The sequence below is a fragment of the Struthio camelus genome, chromosome 14 (genome assembly GCF_040807025.1).
Source record: "Struthio camelus isolate bStrCam1 chromosome 14, bStrCam1.hap1, whole genome shotgun sequence".
Classification (NCBI taxonomy): Eukaryota; Metazoa; Chordata; class Aves; order Struthioniformes; family Struthionidae; genus Struthio; species Struthio camelus.
The window spans coordinates 10,392,547-10,413,175 of record NC_090955.1 but is presented as its reverse complement, the minus strand read 5'-3'; the positions used below and the strand labels follow the sequence as shown (position 1 = coordinate 10,413,175).

Below are 20,629 nucleotides of genomic sequence, written 5' to 3'. Positions count from 1 at the left end.
TTACCTCTCCCTACTGCCTCAGAAATGGCAAATTGAGCTTTTCTTTCTCAAGCTAGCTGTATCCTCAGACAGGGCACGGCTGGACACTCCCCACAGGGAAGGTCAGAGTCTCACCTGCCTATCCTAGGTATTTCTTTGTATTTAGATCATTTTGAGAAATAATCTAAAACTGCCAAAGACATCCCAGTTTTATGCTGATAGAGACATCACAGGAAACCTGTGATTTCAACATGATACCCAAGATATGCATGCTTAGGGAAGTGGAGAAAAACACTGAACCAAACTTGTAGAGCTACCAACATGGAGAGCTGTTCTTCCAACACATCACAGCCACACACTCTGGCAGATTTTGTTGGTTCCTACCATACCGTGCCCTCCACAGGCACGTGGACTCAACTTGTATGACAATGCCGTTAGGTATACAGCTTGTGCATGGGGCTGAGCACTTCTGGCACCAGCAAAAAGAAAAGAGCAGAGCAGAGAAGCTCCGTGGTTAACTTCAGAAAGAGGCATCTATCCCTAGTGTTGACAACCCAAAATCACTGCAAGACATGACAATGTGCAACATGGACTGGGATACCAAGCAGTAGGTCCCATGTTCAACATCCTATCGCTCTGGCAGGGTGACAGAGCTGCACAGCACCTTTAATCTAACAGGCATGCCATCCACTCCCCATGAACACAACCACTGCATTTATAGTCACTTGTTTGGATATATTGTTGCTTCTCATGGTTGTTCGGTGTGGTCCACTCCGGCTCCAGCTTAAAGTTATAATTACCCGAAATGAGCTGATCTCCTGCTCTTCGTGTAGCTTCTCACACTGAAGCACCTCTGTGGTATGGTGAATCCCACGCATTTCACTTCCCCGTCCGACAAACCAGTTTTGGGTGAGGGAAAAGCAGGTCTGAAGCAGAACCGCAGACTCATAGACTAACTGCAGTTAGTCTGCAGTCTCACAGCTTGCATGCCAAACTATGGAAAGAGCTCAGGACAGCTCTACACCAGAGCCAACCACTCGGTAAAGCAGCCGGGAAAACCTCAAGCAGGTCGAATGCAGGTGCTCTCCCCCATCCTTCCAGCTGAGGACTGGGCAGATGAGTACAGCGGAGTCACTTCCGCTTGCAAAGTACAGAAAACAGACAAAGGCAGGGACAAATGTTCAGTAACAGTGCTGCAACTGTAACCTGCAATGCACAAAACAGGCTAAAGCCAGTCAGAAAAGCAGCATTTTTCAAACCTAGAGACTCCAGGCTTTCGGACCCGGGGAGCTGGCGGCTCTGGGGTTTTAGGCCAAGCAGGCATGCAGGCCTCTCCCAGCAGCCGGCAGAGGTCAGCTGCGGCACACTGCTGCACACCCGCCGCTGCACGCCTGCTCCTGCACACCCGCCGGGTCCGGCATCCCCAGAGCATGCTGGGAACTGCGGCCGAGCCACACACGCACCAGCCACGCAGGACGCTCGAGACAAGGTATGTGGATTTTGCATTTGCACGCAGTGGACAGATGCCGCGGATCTTTCGTACCCAGGCTCCCCAAAGAGGGTGCTTGCAGCTCAGCCACGCTGCTGGCTCCAACGCCGAGCTCGGCGTTTTCCGGTGCCACTCAAGGGCAGATTTGGGTTACTGTTGTTTACTCAGAGCGCTGGTGTGAATCTTCTTTCCCTGCCCAGACGGTAAGACACCTACCCTGAAAGAGGTCTGAATATCAGAAAAGTGAGCATTAAGAACAATGTAGCAAGAGTTCCCAGAGCTGAAATCCCTTGCAATATTAAAAGGTTTAGGAAGGCAGGCAGCCTCTTTGTCAAGGGATAAAAATTAGAAATCTGCCTTTTCCTACATTATTATTTTTTCATTAGCGTGCCCACTAAAAATCCTACTACTAAAGGATTTACAAAGTTAGAAGCTACTATCAAAGCAGAGCTCTGTAGGAAGCAGGACGCTGCAGAAGCAGCGTGGGAAGGAGCTGCCGAGCGCCAACACTGTCAGTGCCTGCGACCTGGCAAAACTTAAAAGCCCACATAGACTTTAATGTATAATATTCCATATTGGAATATATACCTACATATATATATATATATATATAAAATATTCCATATTGTTGCAATGAAGACAAGACAGTGCTTAAACACTTACATAAATCTTTTTTTTTCCTCTCTAAATAAAACCTAGCATGCCTGCTTGAGTACAAAGTACACTTCTACCTCTTTTTTTCTGAGCACAGCGTTCTGCAATCATTGCAGAAAGCTGCCCTTTGCCAGTGGTGAGGCAGGGAGCTACACCCACAATTAGGCAGGTTACTTGTGCAGGTGCAAAAGTCTTCACCAACATACTCGGATTAAACCAGGTTTCCCTGAGCTTAACCCTGCAGTCAGGTAAATTAAACAAGTTCAATTTCATGGACAACCAAGTAAAGGGATGCCAACAACTAACGAGTCCCATCCCTCCTCAGAGCAGCTCAGCTTCCAGGATGGCTCTGCTGGACTCCAACAAACACTTGCAGGACTCGGTCCTCAACGGTGTAAACCCTGACCTTGCCAGCGAGAGACTGACAGCCTCCTTCAGTGTGGAGGAGCTCACTGCCAGGCTGGATGGTGGTGCTGAGCACACTCGGATGCGGAGGGCCATCGGTGAGTCAGTCTTACAAGGTTTGTGTTTGCTGGCAGGCACAAAACATACCCGCACTCAGGCTATTTCTGCTCTTTCTTTGCATGGTGGTTTTTTTTTTGGTATTCCTGGATATTTGCTTATTGCCTGTCTTTTAAGAAAGTAGCGGAGTGGAGTTAGTGCCCTGCGCTGGAGCAAATCAACATGATCCTGTTGCAGTCACTTCAGCTCCATCAGTTCCCACCAGACTGGCTTTGTGAAGCTTTTCCCCATCCCTATTCTAAATCCCCAAGATTTCTGGCCAGACTAGTTAAAGTGGAATACAACAAATGAGCAACGCCTAGGTAAGCCTTTCTGTGCAAGCGCTGCACAGGCATAGGGGCTAGTGCTGCTTCGCAGACATGCGACGCACATTGTGCTTTAACCACAGCAGAGAGACCCTTCTCAGCAAGGTGGACTCGGCAGAGCGGGAAATACCTCGCATGTCACAGTGGGTCTGTTGCAGGGCTTGCTTGGCCAGGCTGAGAAGCTTTCTCACTTGTGATGTGCATGCTGGAAGATGACTTTGCTGAGAAAGAGTAGAGAAAAGGACGCTCTTTTGACTCTGTAACTACACCCCTATTACATTCTTAAGGAATGAAAAGGGCACAAGCCACTGGAATTACGTCTTGTATGGCACAGTTGTAGTTAAGTACATCTGAAATGTGAACGGACTCAAAGGTTTCAAGGCAAAAAGGAACCAGCGTGACTGTCCAGTCTGACATAGAAAGAGCAAGCCAAAGAGTTGCTTCCTGACGTTGTGAACGTCCAGTCAAATCCCAAGCCGAGCTGCCGCTGCTGAGTAGGACACCCTGGCAGGTACCAGGGCTGCTCTGACCAGTCGCCACTTCTATGCAGAACCAGGATAATTTCAGCGCTTGCTACCATTTAAGCATAATAATGCCAATTAGAAACAGCCAGTTTAGCAACATTTTCTATCTGAGGAAAAACTCTCCTGGTATAAAGTCACCTCCTAGGCACTGACCAGGGAAGGTGCCTTAGACTCCAGGCTCGTCATTTCCACATGACTTAACAGCGACCCTTATCGCAGGACCACTTGGTTCCCTCGCCTCTCCCTTTCCCTCCAACGCACCTCTTTTCACAGTCAGGTGTGACAGCCTCCTCCTTGCTGCTGAACTAACAAACCCTGAGGGAAAAGTTTCCGTTGCCGAGACAAGCTCGAAGATGGGGCCTGCAGTTGTCACTACAGGACTCCAGTTTCCCACAGCGAGTCCACGGTAGAATGAACTGTTCCGTATTGCCTTACAGTTGGAGCCATTGAAAGCGACCCCGTATTTAGCCGAGAAAATCAGTATTTCCAGAGCCAGAATGAGAGGTATGAAGCAGCAGTCAGAAGGGCTGTTTATCTCCAGAAAAAGATGCGCGAGATGGGGTGGACTGAGAATGGGCCTGAAGTCAAGTGCATTTACAGGTAACTTTTTTAAAATGTACAACTAGTATCGCTGTTAAAATGCCCGTAGGCCAACGCAGTGAGCTTTGGTAAAGGCTGCAAAAGGCCAACTGTTGATAGATAGGGCTTTGATACTAATGTGCTGCCAGTTTTCATTTTAGCAGCGTGCTTGGGAGAGAGGAAAATGATTATACATGGAAGGGAATTTTTCAAGGAGCAGCACACAGAGAGACTACTTCCGTATGAAAAGCAGCTTGAAAAATCACAGCAGCTCACATCACCAACATGTTAAAGTGGGCATATCAAGTTCCTAGTCTGTGCTGCAGCTCCCCTACTACTCCTTAGCCATTTTTAAACCTATAATCAGAATTTTAAGTGGTGCTGTTTCAGTTACATGACTGCCTTCCAGACAGGGAAAATTTAGTTTATAGTTGATAGAATATGGAAAATCCATAGTCTATCAAAAATACCAAGCTATGATGGCATGACATGCAAACTTAATTTGTACATAAACAGAATAAAATACTTCTCACAATTCTTTCCTTCAAGATTTTCTCTTAACACTTTGCCTGGAGTTGAGCTCGGTCTTATAACTGTTTGCCCCACTTTTTCCCCCCTTTGCTAAACAGAGGTACTCCGTTTGCTACTGTCCAGCACACACTGTCAATTTGGAGGGGTTACATACTCAGTAAGAAGGTGCGAGTTTAAAAGGATTGTTCAAAAGAGTAATGCCTCAGCCTCACAAACCACTGCTGACACTCTTAGGCTGTTTCATCACATGAAAGGTTATAATTTTTTTATGCTAAGCTCCTCGCCTCCTGTGGTGAGCAGGACTGATAAAAGGGAAAATTTGCTATCAAGAGCTCTTGGAACTGATAATTACACCTCCAAATACAAAGCAGTTCTCCACTCCATCCTCAGAAGAAAAAAAAAAAAAATCTCCAAAGATTTTAAAAACCTCACAAAACTAAAACAGCCCAGAGAGTACCTTGCCTTACTTGCTTTTATCAGGCCCCCGATGCCACGAGGTCCAGCATGGCCAGCCTTGTACTAACATATTTTGCTGAATTAAGAACACAGATTGCCTTCTAAGATAATTCTTTTGCTATGACATACCAGGCGAGCAGCAAGTTATCAACAAAAAACCTGATACCTCCTGGTGCTGGACAGAGTGAAGCACTTGTACACATCTAAAAAAAAAATCACCTTTGAAATTTCAGTTAAAGTAATATTGTTTCTGGGTGGCCTGCCAAAGGTTTATTAAGTTGTCTCTGTTAATCATAGCCATAGCCATTTTCCTTTAAATTCTTCTTTGTTAATTTTTTCCCTACTTTTTCAGCATGACTAATTCTCTGTCAGGTCCAGTAAAAAAAGAAAGGTCACAGTCATTTGTTAAAAAGAAAAGGTATCTATTTAGAAAAAGAAAAGGTATCTATTTAGAAACAGATACTTACTATAACACTGCATAAAGAAGGTGCTAAAAATCACACAGTACTAATAGGAACGGCAGAGCCATTTGTTTTTAGGTATGTGAGTACATAAATCACCTCACAGATAGGAATATAACCATACTCTGAGGAATCCCAGGAAGAGGGAATATATTCCTCATATTCTCTTTTCAGGATTTCTATCAAAAACTAAAACCTTAAAACAAATGAGTTGCAGGTTTGTTCCATGGAAATTACTACATCAAAGTGCTTCCAGCACAATACTTTTTAGGATGTGCGCAGCCATACCAGATGGTGAAAGGACCTGACCAGACATTAAAACAGGGCTTACAAGGCTGTGTTTGAGTTTGTTCCATGCAAAAAACACATTAAGTCAGGCCAAGGCTCCACACACCCCAGTATCCCACCTCTGATGGTGAGTGAGAGCAAACACTCAAGGAGCAGTGGCAGCTACAAACCAAACATACAAAGATATTTCCTCAGAACGGGAACAGGAAGGTCAGGAAATCCAAGTCTCAGATGACTACAGATGTAATTTAGTATAATACACCTAACACTGAGTTGTCAGAGGTTTTTTTTGCTCCCCCTCCCTAGCTCAGCCTTAAAATGCAATTCAAATAGTCAGAGGAGGAAAAAAAAAAAAAAGCCTACAAAGTCAAAAAAAAGATGAGGAGAGTTAGCAACACTATCAGAGATGTGCAACCTTAGGAGTTGGTCAGTGTTTTTTCAGAAGCTCAGCCTCTGCTAATCACAAAACAGGCCATAACTCCAAGAGCAAGTGAAATGATGAGCTAGTGACACTTAAGCAAAGCACGTTATGAAAGAAGGAATGCAACCAGCTTGAAAGAACACTTCTCCTGCAACACTATATTGATACTGCTTGTTGCATAAGACACCACAACAAAGAAATCAAAGTTTGGCAGGTGGTACTATCTAGTGACTGCCACATTGCAATTGCCTCATTAACGGCAGCCCTGAAACTCTTGGCCAGTCCAAAACACCACCTGTGCTTTCTCCCTAGGTGGCTTTCAGGAGACATAGCACTTCTCCTTCATCGTATCTTCATGAGAAGTATTTCCGTACTGGGCTCTGAAAAACAGGTTGCCAAATGGATTCCTCTCGCCACTGATTACCAAATTATAGGAAGCTACGCCCAGACTGAACTTGGACACGGTAAGGCTACAAAGAACATGTAGCATTTCCGTAGGATGAGAGGCACTGGCCCAGATTCACACAAAACTCAAGTTCAAGCTGTCCAGAGTTTTGCTTGGGCAGGAATGGCCCAGGGGGAAGACAACACTTTCACTTCAGAGACTGCTTTTCTTCAGCGTTCCTCTGCAAGCTGCAGATGCAGTGGTTTTGGTTTTGCCAATTGAGAAAAAGTTCCAGGAGTGAGGAGGAAAGCTTATGGTTAGATACCAGGCAGTCAAGATCAGCAGAGGGAAGGGTCACCATCAACCAGGCAGCTGGCCAAGGTGCAATTTGGCTTTACAGATCTTGGCAGGAGATCATGTGAGGTTGCCAGGGAAATTGTTCCACAGCTCTCATCAGGAAGGTAAACCACAAAAGCCTGGTAATATATACAGTCCTCCAATTTCCCTCATCATCCTTGTGATACACCAGGAGATTACATTTTTTGGATTTTTTTTTTTTTTTTAAAGGAACTTATCTTCAGGGTTTGGAAACAACAGCAATCTTTGATATCGCTACTCAGGAGTTTATACTGAACACGCCAAAGATATCTGCAATGAAGTGGTGGCCTGGAGACAGTAAGTACCATGCAGAATACTTTAACATTTTTCAGTTGCCTCCTTCAGTTGTTAGGCCTGACTTGCCCAAGCTCCATGTTTGAGGGCAAGGTGCTAGCAGGGGAAGGCTTCAGGGGAAGCTGCAAAACATCCACGGACAAGTAAGAGACCAAAGGATTGCGTGCAAATATAAAGGCCAGAAGGGAGCCACCATTAGTTGTCAAAGCCCTTGGGTGGCAAGGCTGGAGAATTTCACTCAGTGAAACTCCTGCCTCTGCAGGAATCGTTCTTCTCTTCTTTGTAAGTAATATTCAGGTGGTTAAAAATTATACTGAGAGCAGCATACTCCATACAGAGCCAGCGTCCTAGGTAATAACTGGAGTTATTCAGCACAGCCACAGCACTTCCCATTTTGTCAGTACTGCATGTGCTTTAACTACTTATTTTTTCTTATCCCATGATGCAAACTGGTCATCCAGGCTTCACAGGCAGCAACAGAGGCAGAAGGATTATGTGACTTCTGAGAGCCAAGAGCACAGTCAGGATGCAAATTTAGGCATTCTCTGGCTTCCAGCACCTGTGGATCACACCTATCCTGACCTATTTGTTAGCAAGACTGAACGCACAAATTGTGATGACTGCTATTAATTAGGGAAGCTTTTGGAGAGCACCTTGTCTTAGGGAAATGTGATTGTTTTTCTTCTTGCAGTGGGAAGGTCAGCAACCCACACTGTGGTCTTTGCTCAGCTGTACGTCCACGGGAAGTGCTATGGAGTGCATCCCTTCATCGTGCAGATACGCAGCCTTCAGGACCATTTGCCGTGCCCAGGTAAACAACTCCAGACACTGCAGCACTTCTGCAGGTGCTCTGCCTATTTTGTCTTTAAGTCTTTTCTAGAACACTAGACCCAGGGAATGTCAGCATAGATAGTTATCATCACCAAAACAAGCCAAGACAGGTACTCAAGCATAGCTATCATTAACTCTAACCTTTTTATCTAAAGGCATAAGATTTATTGCATCCTCGGTCAAATCCAAACTAAGCCCTCTTCCTAAAAAGTGTCACAGTTGCAACTCTGGACAGCTCTGGCCACCTCTACGTTAATACCTCGGTCCTGACCCCAGCCAATGTCGGTAACAAGTAGATCAAAAAGGCAAAATATCACAGGGCATACAGATGCCTATTTCAACCCTCAGGCAAGATCACCCATGTTGGGGGGAAAAGCAGGGTTGAACACGCCCTTCCTTTGAGATCCCCAGCCTGCTGCAAAAGAGGGAGAAGAGACTTCCAGTGGCAGTAACTAGGATATATTTTCTCATTCTGTAGGAGTGACTGTGGGAGACATTGGTCCCAAAATGAATTTTGAGCACGTTGACAATGGCTACCTCATGCTGCAGAATGTACGCATCCCCAGGGAGAACATGCTGAGCAAGTTTTGCGAGGTACATATGGCATTTAAAATCAGACTCACCAATCAGAGTCTCACCGCACAGCTAAAGAGATGACAGGGACTCGCCTAAATTTCAGACAAAAAAAAATCCTACTTTGAGGCACACACAAGTTTCTAAAGTTTTATCAAGGGTGGAAGTCATCAGGGTCCTAAATATACTGCTCTCTCAGGAACTGCATATTCAAAAGTTAAGGATTATAGGATAGGCAGAACATAAGGGAGTCAGAAGCAGTAAGAGTTGTCTCTCCAGAGGGATATATTTCATCCATCACACACAACAATGTTTTAGCTCTGTATTCAGTGAAATGTTTAAAGGTACCTTTTATTCTATGCATAGAGATTGCAGCACCATCTTTTGTACTGAAAAGTTGTAGTACTGAAGAAGGCGGCATCCAAAACCCTCTCTCTAATTCTAGGTTCAGCCGGATGGCACCTATGTAAGATGGGGGTCACAGAAGATTAACTATTTCACTATGACTGCAGTACGCATTTCCATCCTTTCAGAGGAAGTTATACTACCTCTAATGAAAGCTTGCACCATCGCCGTCAGATACTCTGCAGTTCGCCGGCAGTCCAAGCTAAAGCCATTCAGTGGGTAATGCCATTCAAGTCAGCAACAGTGAGAAGGGGACCTTACATGATGTTCCCCCAAACCGTTCCTTATTTCTGCTTTTCACCTTACCTTTCAGCACATAATTGGCTTATTTCCTTCCCCAGACAAGAAGGGTATGACCAACACTCTTCCCCATTATTTATGTTAACAAACTTCAGTCAGAGTACAAGTATATGTTTACAGTGCTTTTCTGAGATAAGTTTCATGGTTTGAATAGTCTTGCAATTTAAACAGACAACTAATTTTTCTTGACTAGCCTTCGCATGTGATCTCATAACTCAGCAGAATCTAGACAAAGCAGACAAGTAACCGAATTCTTATTCTATACCATTCAACTAATGGATATGACATTAACATATCCACACTTCCAATATCCACACTTTACAACATTGAATGTTATTAGTCTTCTAAGGACACCTGTAATTTTTAAATAAGTATCTTCATTTGAACAGGTTGCAAAAATTTAACTTAAGTAGCCTTTCAAAAATAAGATCCTAACGAGAACATGCTTTGTTTCAAACACAAAACTAAACACGAAAGCACAGTATGCCAAATTCCTGTAATAACCAGTTTCACCATTTGAAGTCCTAAGTGTACTAGACACAGGAAAAGTGGTAAACATTAAAAAAAAAAAAAGCTTATAAAGCTTAAAATAATTTAGACCCAAATATGTTCAAAGTAACTGAGGAGTGTGACCCACCAGAGAAGGATCTGTACATTTTTAAGCTAATTATACATTAAAAAGGCAATTCTATCTGAAAGAAGCTTTTCTGTTTTATGACCATTAGGATCAAAAAGTTAAAACTACTGACAATGTAAAACAATCTAACTGTAGGTACAGCCAGTAAGAGGCTGGACTATGACTTTGTCATTCCTATTTCACTCTGAATGCAAAACAAGGTTAAAGCACAGTTACATCCTTTGTCTGCTTTGCAGAGTCATCAGCTGGGGATGGCACTCTCCTAACTCCACCCAGGACCAGAGGGCCCAGTTTGAAAAGCAAAAGCTCTTCAGAGTGCAGCACCACTACCCCAGCTATGACATCTAATACCTTGCTGTCCTTGAAGGCTTCATCCTCTCCCGCAGTCCTTGTCCCCCCTCTATGCTAACTGATCACAAAGAGCCTTTTCTAGTCTGTTTATCTAATTCACCAATGTAGCAGAAAGTTCACTTTTTCCCTGGTCAGGCTTGTTTTTCCTAACAGCTTAGCAAGTTGGATAGATTTGTTGTGCCGTCCGACCCCAGAGGCAGCACAGGGACAGAAGAGCAGGGACCAGTCTCCCCTTTTGGTGGCAGTGAGCCAACATAAATCCACTCAGTCCTTTTCACATACCGCTTCTCAGTAACCAAAGACACAGTTAAGGTAACCTAACAGTCACTACACTTGCGCCTACAGCTTTCCAGGCTTCATCAGTTGTTTTCCAACAGGGAACAAGAAGCAAAAATCCTTGACTACCAAACCCAGCAACAGAAACTGCTGCCACAGTTGGCAGCAGCCTACGCCTTTCATTTCATCAACATCTACCTGCACGAGCTGTTCAACAGCGGGTACCAAGAGATCCAGGGCAGGAACTTTGACTCGTTGCCAGAGGTAAGCTGCAGCAGAAATAGTTCCTAAGCTATTTTGCACTTACTTAGCCGTACTTCTCATCCCTGAATCTCAAAGGAAGTTAGCAAACTGCACAAGCATTCCTCTCACCAGCAGGTAACAGTAGAAAACTGAAGCTCTAAAAGATCAAATGACTTTCCCTAGGTCCACAACCAGTCAGCAAGAGCATTAGCTTCACTGCCCCAAACTTTTGGCTCTGATAACTATTGCAGAGGGAAAAGGGCTTGGAAAGTATCTTCATTTGATTTAAAAAAAAAAGAAACTTGTTCCGAGTAGCTGATGGTGCAAAGTATTATTTCACAACTTCATCTACAAATTCACATGCAAATATTTCTGGGCCAAAAATGAAAACATGATTTTTCAGATAAAACATGAGATTTTGCAAATGGAAGCCTAAAATGAAAGCACGTTCTGAACAAAGGCAGCCAGGGTCACTGCTAGTTGTGAGAAACTCAATGAAACGACAACAGCATGCCCAGTGTGAGGGCGTGCAGAATTCGAGACAGAAACCACAGGCCAGGCTCAGGCTACATGCATGCAAAGGAGGATCTAATGCCACAGAAATCGCACAAAATTAAAAAAGAAAAAACTTTCCTATCTCTGTATGAACATGTATACAAGATTGCTTTAAATTACTTTCACTATTAATGCTCGGGGGGGGGGTGTTTTTTGTTTTTTTTTGTTAAAAACAGCTTCATGCATTTTCTTCGGGCTTTAAAGCCATGGTTACTCAATACTGCACTTCAGGAGTGGAGATCTGCCTCAGGGCATGTGGAGGACATGGGTACTCTCTGCTGAGCGGACTCCCTTCCTTGTACACTAAAGTACTTGCTTCTTGCATTTACGAAGGGGAAAACACAGTTTTGTTCCTGCAAACTGCCAGGTAACAATTCAAATTTGTTCATCTAAAAGCCCGCCGCCTACTCTTTTCGACTTCTACCACTTCTTCTCCACAACCAGTACAACGAGCTACTCCTCTCCTTCTAAAAATGCAACTTAGGCCATAAACTATTCATGTTTTCTCTCTGATAGACATGGAGGTGTGTGGGAACTGGAGTCTCTTTTCTGTTTTTGGTTGTGGAACATATCCAGATGCTGTTCTGCATTACCTTACTTTCCTCTTTGTCTAGTAATGCAGTGAAAACATTGCTATACAAGTTTTGTGGTTTCTTTTTTAAAGCAACCAATTTAACATGATATTGGCAAAGTGAGGTTGATTCAGAGAAGGTAAAGTTTTTGGATCCTGATCCTGGATGAGTAATGCTCCAAGAACACCACTTTCCTCAGAACACGCAGACTGATGATTATCCAGAATAGGTGACATGCAAGAGAAAAAAAAAAAAAAAGAAAAAAAAAAGAGTACATCTGCTTGCACTTTTAAAAACGTGTGTTTTTACTAGGAGAAAAACAGTACCACTTGCCAGGGACAAAGGGGCTACCACATAGTTCTGTGCTTGCACATACACACCTCTGCACTCATGACTGCCTCTCCTTGCAAGATCAGCAACAAGGTCAAGAGAGAAGTGCTTCATGTTTTACTTCCAGACATGGTCAATGTAGATCATGGCTGAGATACATCAGTGAGGGGGTGGGAGAAACGTGCCTTTGACTCACGTTTAGCTCCAAGGAAAGAGAACGTCAGGGAAACGTCTCAGGTTTGTTAACATGACACGACTGCGCGTTGGGAAACAGAGTGCTTAAGTCCAAAGCAGCATTAAGACTCCCAGTACTGAGACTCAGGCTACAAAGATGATAATGCATGTAATCATCATGCAGCAGAGACTGCTAATAACCACAGCCAATTCCTTTCTAAAAAGTAATCGCTACAGATTGCTGTAGCATTAAATACAGTAGGTGGCCATCCCTGAGGCTCATCACACATCAGGTCACTACAAGTAAAAGGCAAAACAAAAGGCTGCTACTTGTTTAGTCCATTTTGGACCACTGATGGGATGGATCGCGCACTACTGTTCCTCATTTATCGCAGGGAAGCCCCACCTTACCTGTTTGCACAGCCATTCACTGCATGGAAATTATGACTACGGCCTGCTCTGACTGTTACCCTCTCCCCAGGTTCCTGATTAAGTGCTTCAAGGCAGCTAGCGCTGGCCAGCCCATTCCACCATCTGTCACTTACTTGTCTTCAACGAAACCCCGGGAGTGTCCAGCCAAGGACAAGCTGGATTTTCTCAATCCAGACATTTATATGAAGGCCTATGAACAAATGGCTATCAGGTCAGTAAGCAGGAAGGGAGAGGAGCTTTCTGTTTGATATTGGGAATGCGCTGGAGTTCAGCTTCTTCCTTCAAGAGAGGTACAATAACAATAAATTCAACAAGAATTGACACCATCTGCTCCCGAAAAAGAAAAGGAAGGTTTAACCCCTCACACAGGATTAACACGCACATCAAATGTCGAATATTAAACTTTCACATTCAGAATAGTAGAAGTTTTTATGCTATGTGCTACATATAGCAATTACATCCCACGCAGAGCTGATGACACTACATAAGTAAATCCCAAAGCATGTCACAGAGCTGTCATCCAGTAAGACCTTTAGGCAACTGGACCCTAAAGGCAAGTTAAAACGTCACATACCTGAAAAACTGTTGTTTGTTTTCAACTAATACCGCAGCAAAGCCTCACATTCTGTCTGTAGCGGTTCAGCTACACATTCCATTATTCAACACAAATAAAAATATTATGAGGGGTCTCATCCACAAGTATTATGTGCACATTTATAGGTCGCATATGTATCATCTCTGAAAACTATGTAAGCAGACAGACAGTCTTGAAGTCATTCAAACCAGAGTAAACGGGAGCAGGATTTGGATCCCTGTGTAGGAGAGCAGAAACATGATATAACAGCAGTTTGATATTACCGTCATCTTATTTTATTTTGCAAACTTTCCCTCCAAAAAAAAAAAAAAACACACCCTGAGAAGGCTCCCCAGTAAACTATAATGGGAGCTGTGGCAGGTAGAAATCCTTTAGTACCTGGGTGGTGTGGGCACTTTACTCCAGTTTGTACTTAGATAGCTCATTTTGCATAATTTAAGTTCTCTCACACAAGGTATAGATAACGTGGAGTTTCAGAAATGCCATTTTGCTGTAGGATCACACACAAGTCTGAGTATGAAACAAGTGCATGGGGGCTAGTATATTTAAGTACGTTTTTTCAATTTCCCAGACTCTTAAGCAGCAGCGCAGCTAAACTACAGCACTTGATCCTGTCGGGAGTTGAAAAGCACGAAGCCTGGAACCAGTGCACAGTACAGCTGGCCAAGGCCGCGAAGGTTAGCACAATTTCTATGCTTGTTAGACATATGCAGTTATGATACAACAGGCAACAGAAACAGCATGGTTAGCTTGAAAAGGTCTCAACACTGGTTTTTGTTTCATGCTAGCATCTAAAGGACACCACTAAGACCAGGGCACCGCTGCGCTCCACACAGTAAAAATTCATAGTAAGAAACTATTCCTGATTATATATTCCTGATTCCAAACTCTCTGATGAAGAGTTTGCCATCTGAATAGACCAGGAAGGAAGAGACTGGACAGTGTAGAACCACATGAGAGATTCAGCACAGCAGCTGCCAGCCACAGCTCAGGCTTAGTCGCAAATCCCTCACATGCCAAAAGGAACTCTGCAGGTACTTAACTGTGGTAACATCATTTAGATAACTGCACAGCAGGGAACACTCGTACTTAGTCAAATTAGGGAAAGTCTATGATAGGCCAGACTCTCTTTCTCAGAAAAAAGATAAGATTCTTTCAAAAACATGAGAAGCCTTTATCCTCTCATGTTAGGTAGTCTTTAAAAACAAGAACTCACTGAGCAAGTGAGCAAAGATTAGCTCTTCGTACTAGTATTACATGTGGTCGCCTGTCTGCTGTATGCCACCCCTGATTTTCAACTACACAGACTCAGCAGAAGCACCAAGTACTCAACGCTGTAAACTTGAAAAAAAGAGCAGAAAAACTGTCAAATATCTTCAAAAAATAAGCAGAAGAGGAGAGCACCTGTAAACAAAGCTTTTTTTTTTTTAATTAGTTTCCTAATAATTGTTCAACTGTAAATATATTTCTAGTGGAACGAAACTGAAGTGTTCCTATTCAGAGATTACCTCTAGAGGAAAATAAATAAATAAATAAACAAACAAACCTTCTGACTAGCACTCCCTGTGCACAAACCTGAACAAGCAGTTTCATCCCGTACGTAGTTAAATCAGTGGCAAAAGTCTCTGGACTGGAGAGAAAGGGAGACCATGTGTCAGAGGAGGAACCTGAATGTGGTTCTCTCTGATGGGCAAGGAGGACAATCTAGACAGAAGACAAGTCAGAAAGAAACTATTTCCAAAGAGCCTAACATATACAGAGGCTTAGCTGTGGTATTTTCAGTGACAACTGCACTGCTGAGTGCCCTAGACTCTTCAGGGAACTTTGGACCCCCAAAGTTTCTTAGATACTTCAGGAGGAGGGAGATTCCCCCCAAAACCTCGAGTTTTCCCCATAACTTTAAAAACCTGATAGTCTGCTACCTTCTTGGAGCACTTCCGTATTTACTTCTTGTTCCTCTCCGAAAAAGGTAGAGTCAGTTTGCTTAATTTACTCTGGAGCTCAGCTGTACTAAGTTAATATTTCTGTAAGCCAGCAGTTAGATACTCTTCTGGTGGCTGACCCAGAAACTATCAGTTTACTTAAAACAGCTAAAGCAAAAGAGGTATGTTTCGTTCTTCTTCTGTAACGACGAACGTTCCTAGTGCTGAAGCCTCATAGACACTGAGCCACATAACAAGAGCGCAAGGTCTTCAACAAAATGCATTATTTCCTTGTTGATCTATAAACAAGATATTACTTGAGATTAACACAAGCACATTCTCTCATACAAACTCTTTGCAGTATTCACCAAAACTATTTAGAATAAGTACTACCATGAAGTCCAAAGCAGTTTTCTAGCATTTACAAAATACCATTGTGTTGACTGTTCACATCCCCATCACTTTTCTCTACTGGAGCAATAAGACATGAATGCAAAAGGTCTAGTCAACAGGCAAAGAATACAGACTGGGAAACAAAAAGGTTTTTATATTCTTTGCAAGAACACTTGAGTCACTTGGCCTACATTAAAAGGGTTTAGAGGTGTATTCACTGTTGATTGTATTTGTTTTCCAGGCTCACTGCCACTACCTCACAGTGAAAAACTTTGTGGCAACTGTGGAAAAACTTGACAACAAGGCTGGTATCCAGAAGATTATGAAACATCTTTGTGACCTCTTTGCATTACATGGTATCTTCTCAAATGCAGGAGACTTCCTGTATGATGGATACCTATCTGGAGCTCAAATGGACCTGGTCACAGCATCGTACCTGGACCTCCTGGCTGTCATTCGGTGAGCTGCTGTAGCATGAGAGGAGAGATACAGCTATTCAGTCTCTGCCTGTGATAAATATAAAATGGTACTACTGTACTTACGCCAACGTTTCCAAAGTCAATCCCACCTCATTCGGTTTTTATTTTCGTTGCCTGTCAGCATAAGAAATTGATTGAAATATCTATACAGAATTCATTTTCACAGCAAAACAGATCTAAGCGTCTAGCACCCCTGTAATAATCACTCAATTCAAGTTCCATAACATGAAATCTTGAATTATAAATCAAGAAATCCTAAACACTTGCTACCATTCGCAGTAGAGACAAAGCGGCCAAATATGTAATCAGCACAGCACTGGAAGGAGGGAGCCACAGCAGCTGAGCACAGACTGCAAAATCTGCTTGAGCAACAGCTAACGCAGCCTCCTCTGTTGCCATGGCTGAGTTGCAACTGGTACCCAAACAGTTCTGACTAGAGCTAGTACAGACGCGTCTGCTCAGCACCATACTCACAATACAGGCTGCAGCACAATCATGCTTAAACATACATCATATCACATTTGGTTGTAATTCTAAGTTGACGAGAAAGTTTTCTAAGCTTGATCTGTTTGTAAAGAACATATTACTCACCATGTGACTTCTGAAATATGCTAAGGTTTTAATTTACCACAAAGCTCAGAAAGCCTTTTTCACAGAGGGTTCACCTTTCACTATATGATGCTGCCTGCTAAGAACAGAGTGCAGAGAAGTGAGTTGCTACTGCATGCAAAATCCTACAGAAGCCAGCTGGTGAGAAACAAGAATACACCATAACCAACAGTTGAATAGCAGTGAGCCAAATAGCAAGCGTTTTCAGAACTAATCACAGATTTGAAAAGGTGGTAAGCTTAAGATTCATTTTCCAAAAGTCCATAATTTCACATAGTTGTCTTTGGAATTCATTCTAGCCAACAGTGTTAGCCCATGCCTTGTTAGCAGGGCTCCAGAAAGGAGAAGGTATTTACCTGCATAATTAAAGTCCGTTATTTAGGATTAGGGAAAAGGATACAAACATCTCTGGTCTGGAACAAAAAACACCACACCAGCCCTTCCCCCAAAAGAACTGGGGGATGCAAACGCCAGCTTTTGAGCAAGCCACTTTGCACCCCCGTGCCTCAAGCGCGGGGTGCGGACAGCAGTACTTCTTACACCCGCGGCAACAGAATAAGAAAAAAGAAACTATCTCCTGCTTAAGAGGAAATACTGATAAACCACAGCTGGGAGTGTCATTACAAACTTCCCTTTATCTCGTGCTTTTTCTCTAGTTATCTGTTGTTGCCCACTGTCCGTGATGGGCCACTGGGCTAGCTGGGCCCTTGGTCTGACCCGGTTCAGGGTTGCTTTGTTCTTAGAGCTATGCTGACGACAGCAGAAGGCCTGGGTGCCCCATGATGACGTTACAGCAGTACTTTAGATGAAGAGTGGAGATCAGCAAAGCACTTCAGATCAGACTAGCAGTAACCTTATTCCATTTTGTAAGACAACCACATAGAGGTTGTCTATGAGGGGAGGGAGAAAACAAAAACAAAACAAAAAATCAAGCAGAATCTGCTGATAGAACAGCCCGAAGTGACACTGAGTCCTAAATTAGGGACTGACCCCCACAGATTACAAGACCTGCAAACGTTCATTCACCAGTCCAGAAACTTGGTGCTTTAACAGAACATGCCTCTGAGGAATCAAAACAAGCAGGATTTTCCTTACTATTTAGGCAAGAGGGAACACCGGTGCAAGAATTTTGGACTGAGGAACTTGGACAACTGACTTACAAGTTCACCTCCAACTTATTTTCCTCTCTTGCAAAGCTATATCTATTTCATTAATATGAATGTGCCTGTTCCTACTCCTTAGGAAGGATGCTGTTCCGCTAGTGGATGCTTTCGACTTCACAGATAAGAGTTTGAATTCTGCACTTGGCGCTTACGATGGACAGGTTTACCAACGGCTTTACGAGTGGGCTCAGAAGTCACCGTCCAACCTTCAGGTACGCATGCTGCTAGGCAGCTTTTGTATTAGCCACGGTAGATATTGTTTGCTTTTCTTTTTTAATAAAGCAAAGCAGATAAAAGTAAGCGGAATAAGAGCCTTTAGTTCTCAGCATCCCACTCTGAACCATGAGCTGTGATACTCCAGTTATGCCAACTACAGTCTTGGCTAGACACCGCCACTGCGGTGAACTCAAACCAGGCAATGCAGCGCTGTGCAAACATACTTATTCAAACATACATGACGCATGGTGGAGGGGGAGATGGTAGAGGGAGGGGGTGCAGAAGCAGGTGACAGAAAGCCATTTAGCTTGGATTCGCATGCAGAACAAACTGCCAGGCAAGAGGAATCCCCTCTCCACCATTTAAAGTAACATCTTCAACTGAAGGGCTCTGCTGCCCATTTGCAACTAATCCTGTCCCTCCCTATGAACGTCAGAGAGGATCTTTCAACCACTAGTGCTTAAATCTACTTCAGTCACTGGTATTTAAAGAGGGGTAAGTAATACTCTGGGCACTGTAATCCATCACCAAGCGGTAGAGCTTGTACTAGGGAGCTGGACTGTTGTGTGCCACCAATGTGTTTTGGTTTTGTTGTTTTTTAAACTCATGACATCACGGTAATATTGTACAAAATAAGCTAAAACAAAAGTCTGTTTACCCGGTTGCTGTTATGGAACAACCCTAGATGGCTGCAAGAGCCACAAATAGCAAGGTGCTTTCCACTGACTAGTACCTTTACCAGTGCAATATTTAATTTTTTTTTTTAAATATTTTTAATGAAAAAGAATATAATTGATAAACAAGGCAATATCACCCTTCATGGTCTTTAGCATTTTACTTTCACTTCTTAATTCATCCACATTGTAAAGTAATGTAAAACCCTGCACGATGCAAATGGCTGCTGGTCTGTTTGAAAACTCATCTCGCCTTAAGTGAGATCTTCACAGTGGTCATCAGCCCTCCCTTTGAAATTCTACAGGTGAACGTGAATGTTTGCTAAAGGCAAATTTTAAGTTCAAGCATATTTTTTGAAGTTAAGTTGTATGCTCTCCCATTTGAGGTAAGAGGTATTGAGTACTGGTTACAGAAGGATGGTATATATTATGGGGAAGAGATCTTGCATATAGCTATAGTTTTGGGGTTTTTTTTTTTTTAAAGTGATGTAGCTTTCTATAGTTCAGAGAGCATTCTTTAAAAGTACATATATATATCTTTATATATAATATACATATAGATATAGCATGGTCCTCTTCTTAATTGCCATTAATTCCCTTGCACGTTCGCTTTCTGAACAGGTGAGCCCAGCTTATGCAAAGTATTTGAAGCCGCTTCTTCAGAACACACTATCAAAATTATGAAGACCATGATCTAAGCCAAGGACACGAGCTTCCTCCTGTTCTTTGTGCAGCGGTACATTTATAAAGCATCGGTAATGACTAACCAGAGATTATTAATCAGCTACTTAGTTGCAGTTGCTAATGCATGAAACAAGATTCTTACCCAATCAATTGCATTTAATCACAGGCAGAAGCCAAACAACTCTGAGCAGTACCTGCTACTACATAGCAGAAATAGTCTAGTTTTTCTCTTTTCTGACCTGAAGCGTCCAGATAGCAGCAGAAAATAAGCCATTTGGCTTTCCAGTCCTTCTTTTAAATACACTGTATTCAGTGTAAAGAAAAAAAAATGATTATGAGTTCACCCTCAGTTTGTTACAACTGTACAGTGCCTCCCAAAAAAACTAGCAAACTATCTTTACTAAAAGATCCAAGTAAGGTAAAATTACGGTCCTTGGTTTCTACGAACAACTTGTTCACTTAGATCAAGAAGTCTTATTAGAAAGTGCACTTGTTTAGGCAATGAAAATAGCTCTTAACTTGTTCAGCAGTGAAGTATCCCTGGCTAATGAAGATTCAGACAAAGCTGAGGTTCAACTCCAGTGTGTGGAACTTATTTTCCCCATTAATAAAGCCCATCATAACTGTCTGTCTATAAACCTTGGACTCCAATAAAACAAATGATTTGGAATATTGCTTCTGTAATTATTATACTTCATAATTATGTAAAGGGCAGGCTGATCCAAGCCAAACGTTAATTTACTAGGAAATGAAGTGTTGCAAAGAACATCTTGTCATTACAATCCAATGCCAGTTTAACACAGATATTTCATAACACATGCAGCATTCGGGAAACAGTTACCTTTCCTGAGCTTCCTCAGTTCAGCTTTTTTTTTTTTTTTCCCCCCTTAAGAAGAATAAACTCTCACTGCCAGTTAGTATAAAAGTCAAAACCCCTACGATGTATGAA

The 20,629-nt window shown here is 42.9% G+C and overlaps 1 protein-coding gene across 1 annotated transcript; it reads left to right on the top strand.

Moving 5' to 3' along the window:
* The first annotated feature begins 1,343 nt into the window (after positions 1-1,343).
* Positions 1,344-20,350, top strand: ACOX2 (acyl-CoA oxidase 2). Its single transcript, XM_009675852.2, has 15 exons — positions 1,344-1,468; positions 2,448-2,625; positions 3,911-4,073; positions 6,522-6,673; positions 7,162-7,269; positions 7,958-8,077; positions 8,576-8,691; positions 9,116-9,294; positions 10,741-10,903; positions 11,614-11,804; positions 12,995-13,156; positions 14,112-14,217; positions 16,097-16,314; positions 18,186-18,318; positions 19,618-20,350. The coding sequence occupies exons 2-15, from the start codon at positions 2,466-2,468 to the stop codon at positions 19,678-19,680; spliced, it is 2,034 nt and encodes a 677-aa protein (XP_009674147.2). The 5' UTR covers positions 1,344-1,468; positions 2,448-2,465; the 3' UTR covers positions 19,681-20,350.
* Positions 20,351-20,629: the final 279 nt, after the last annotated feature.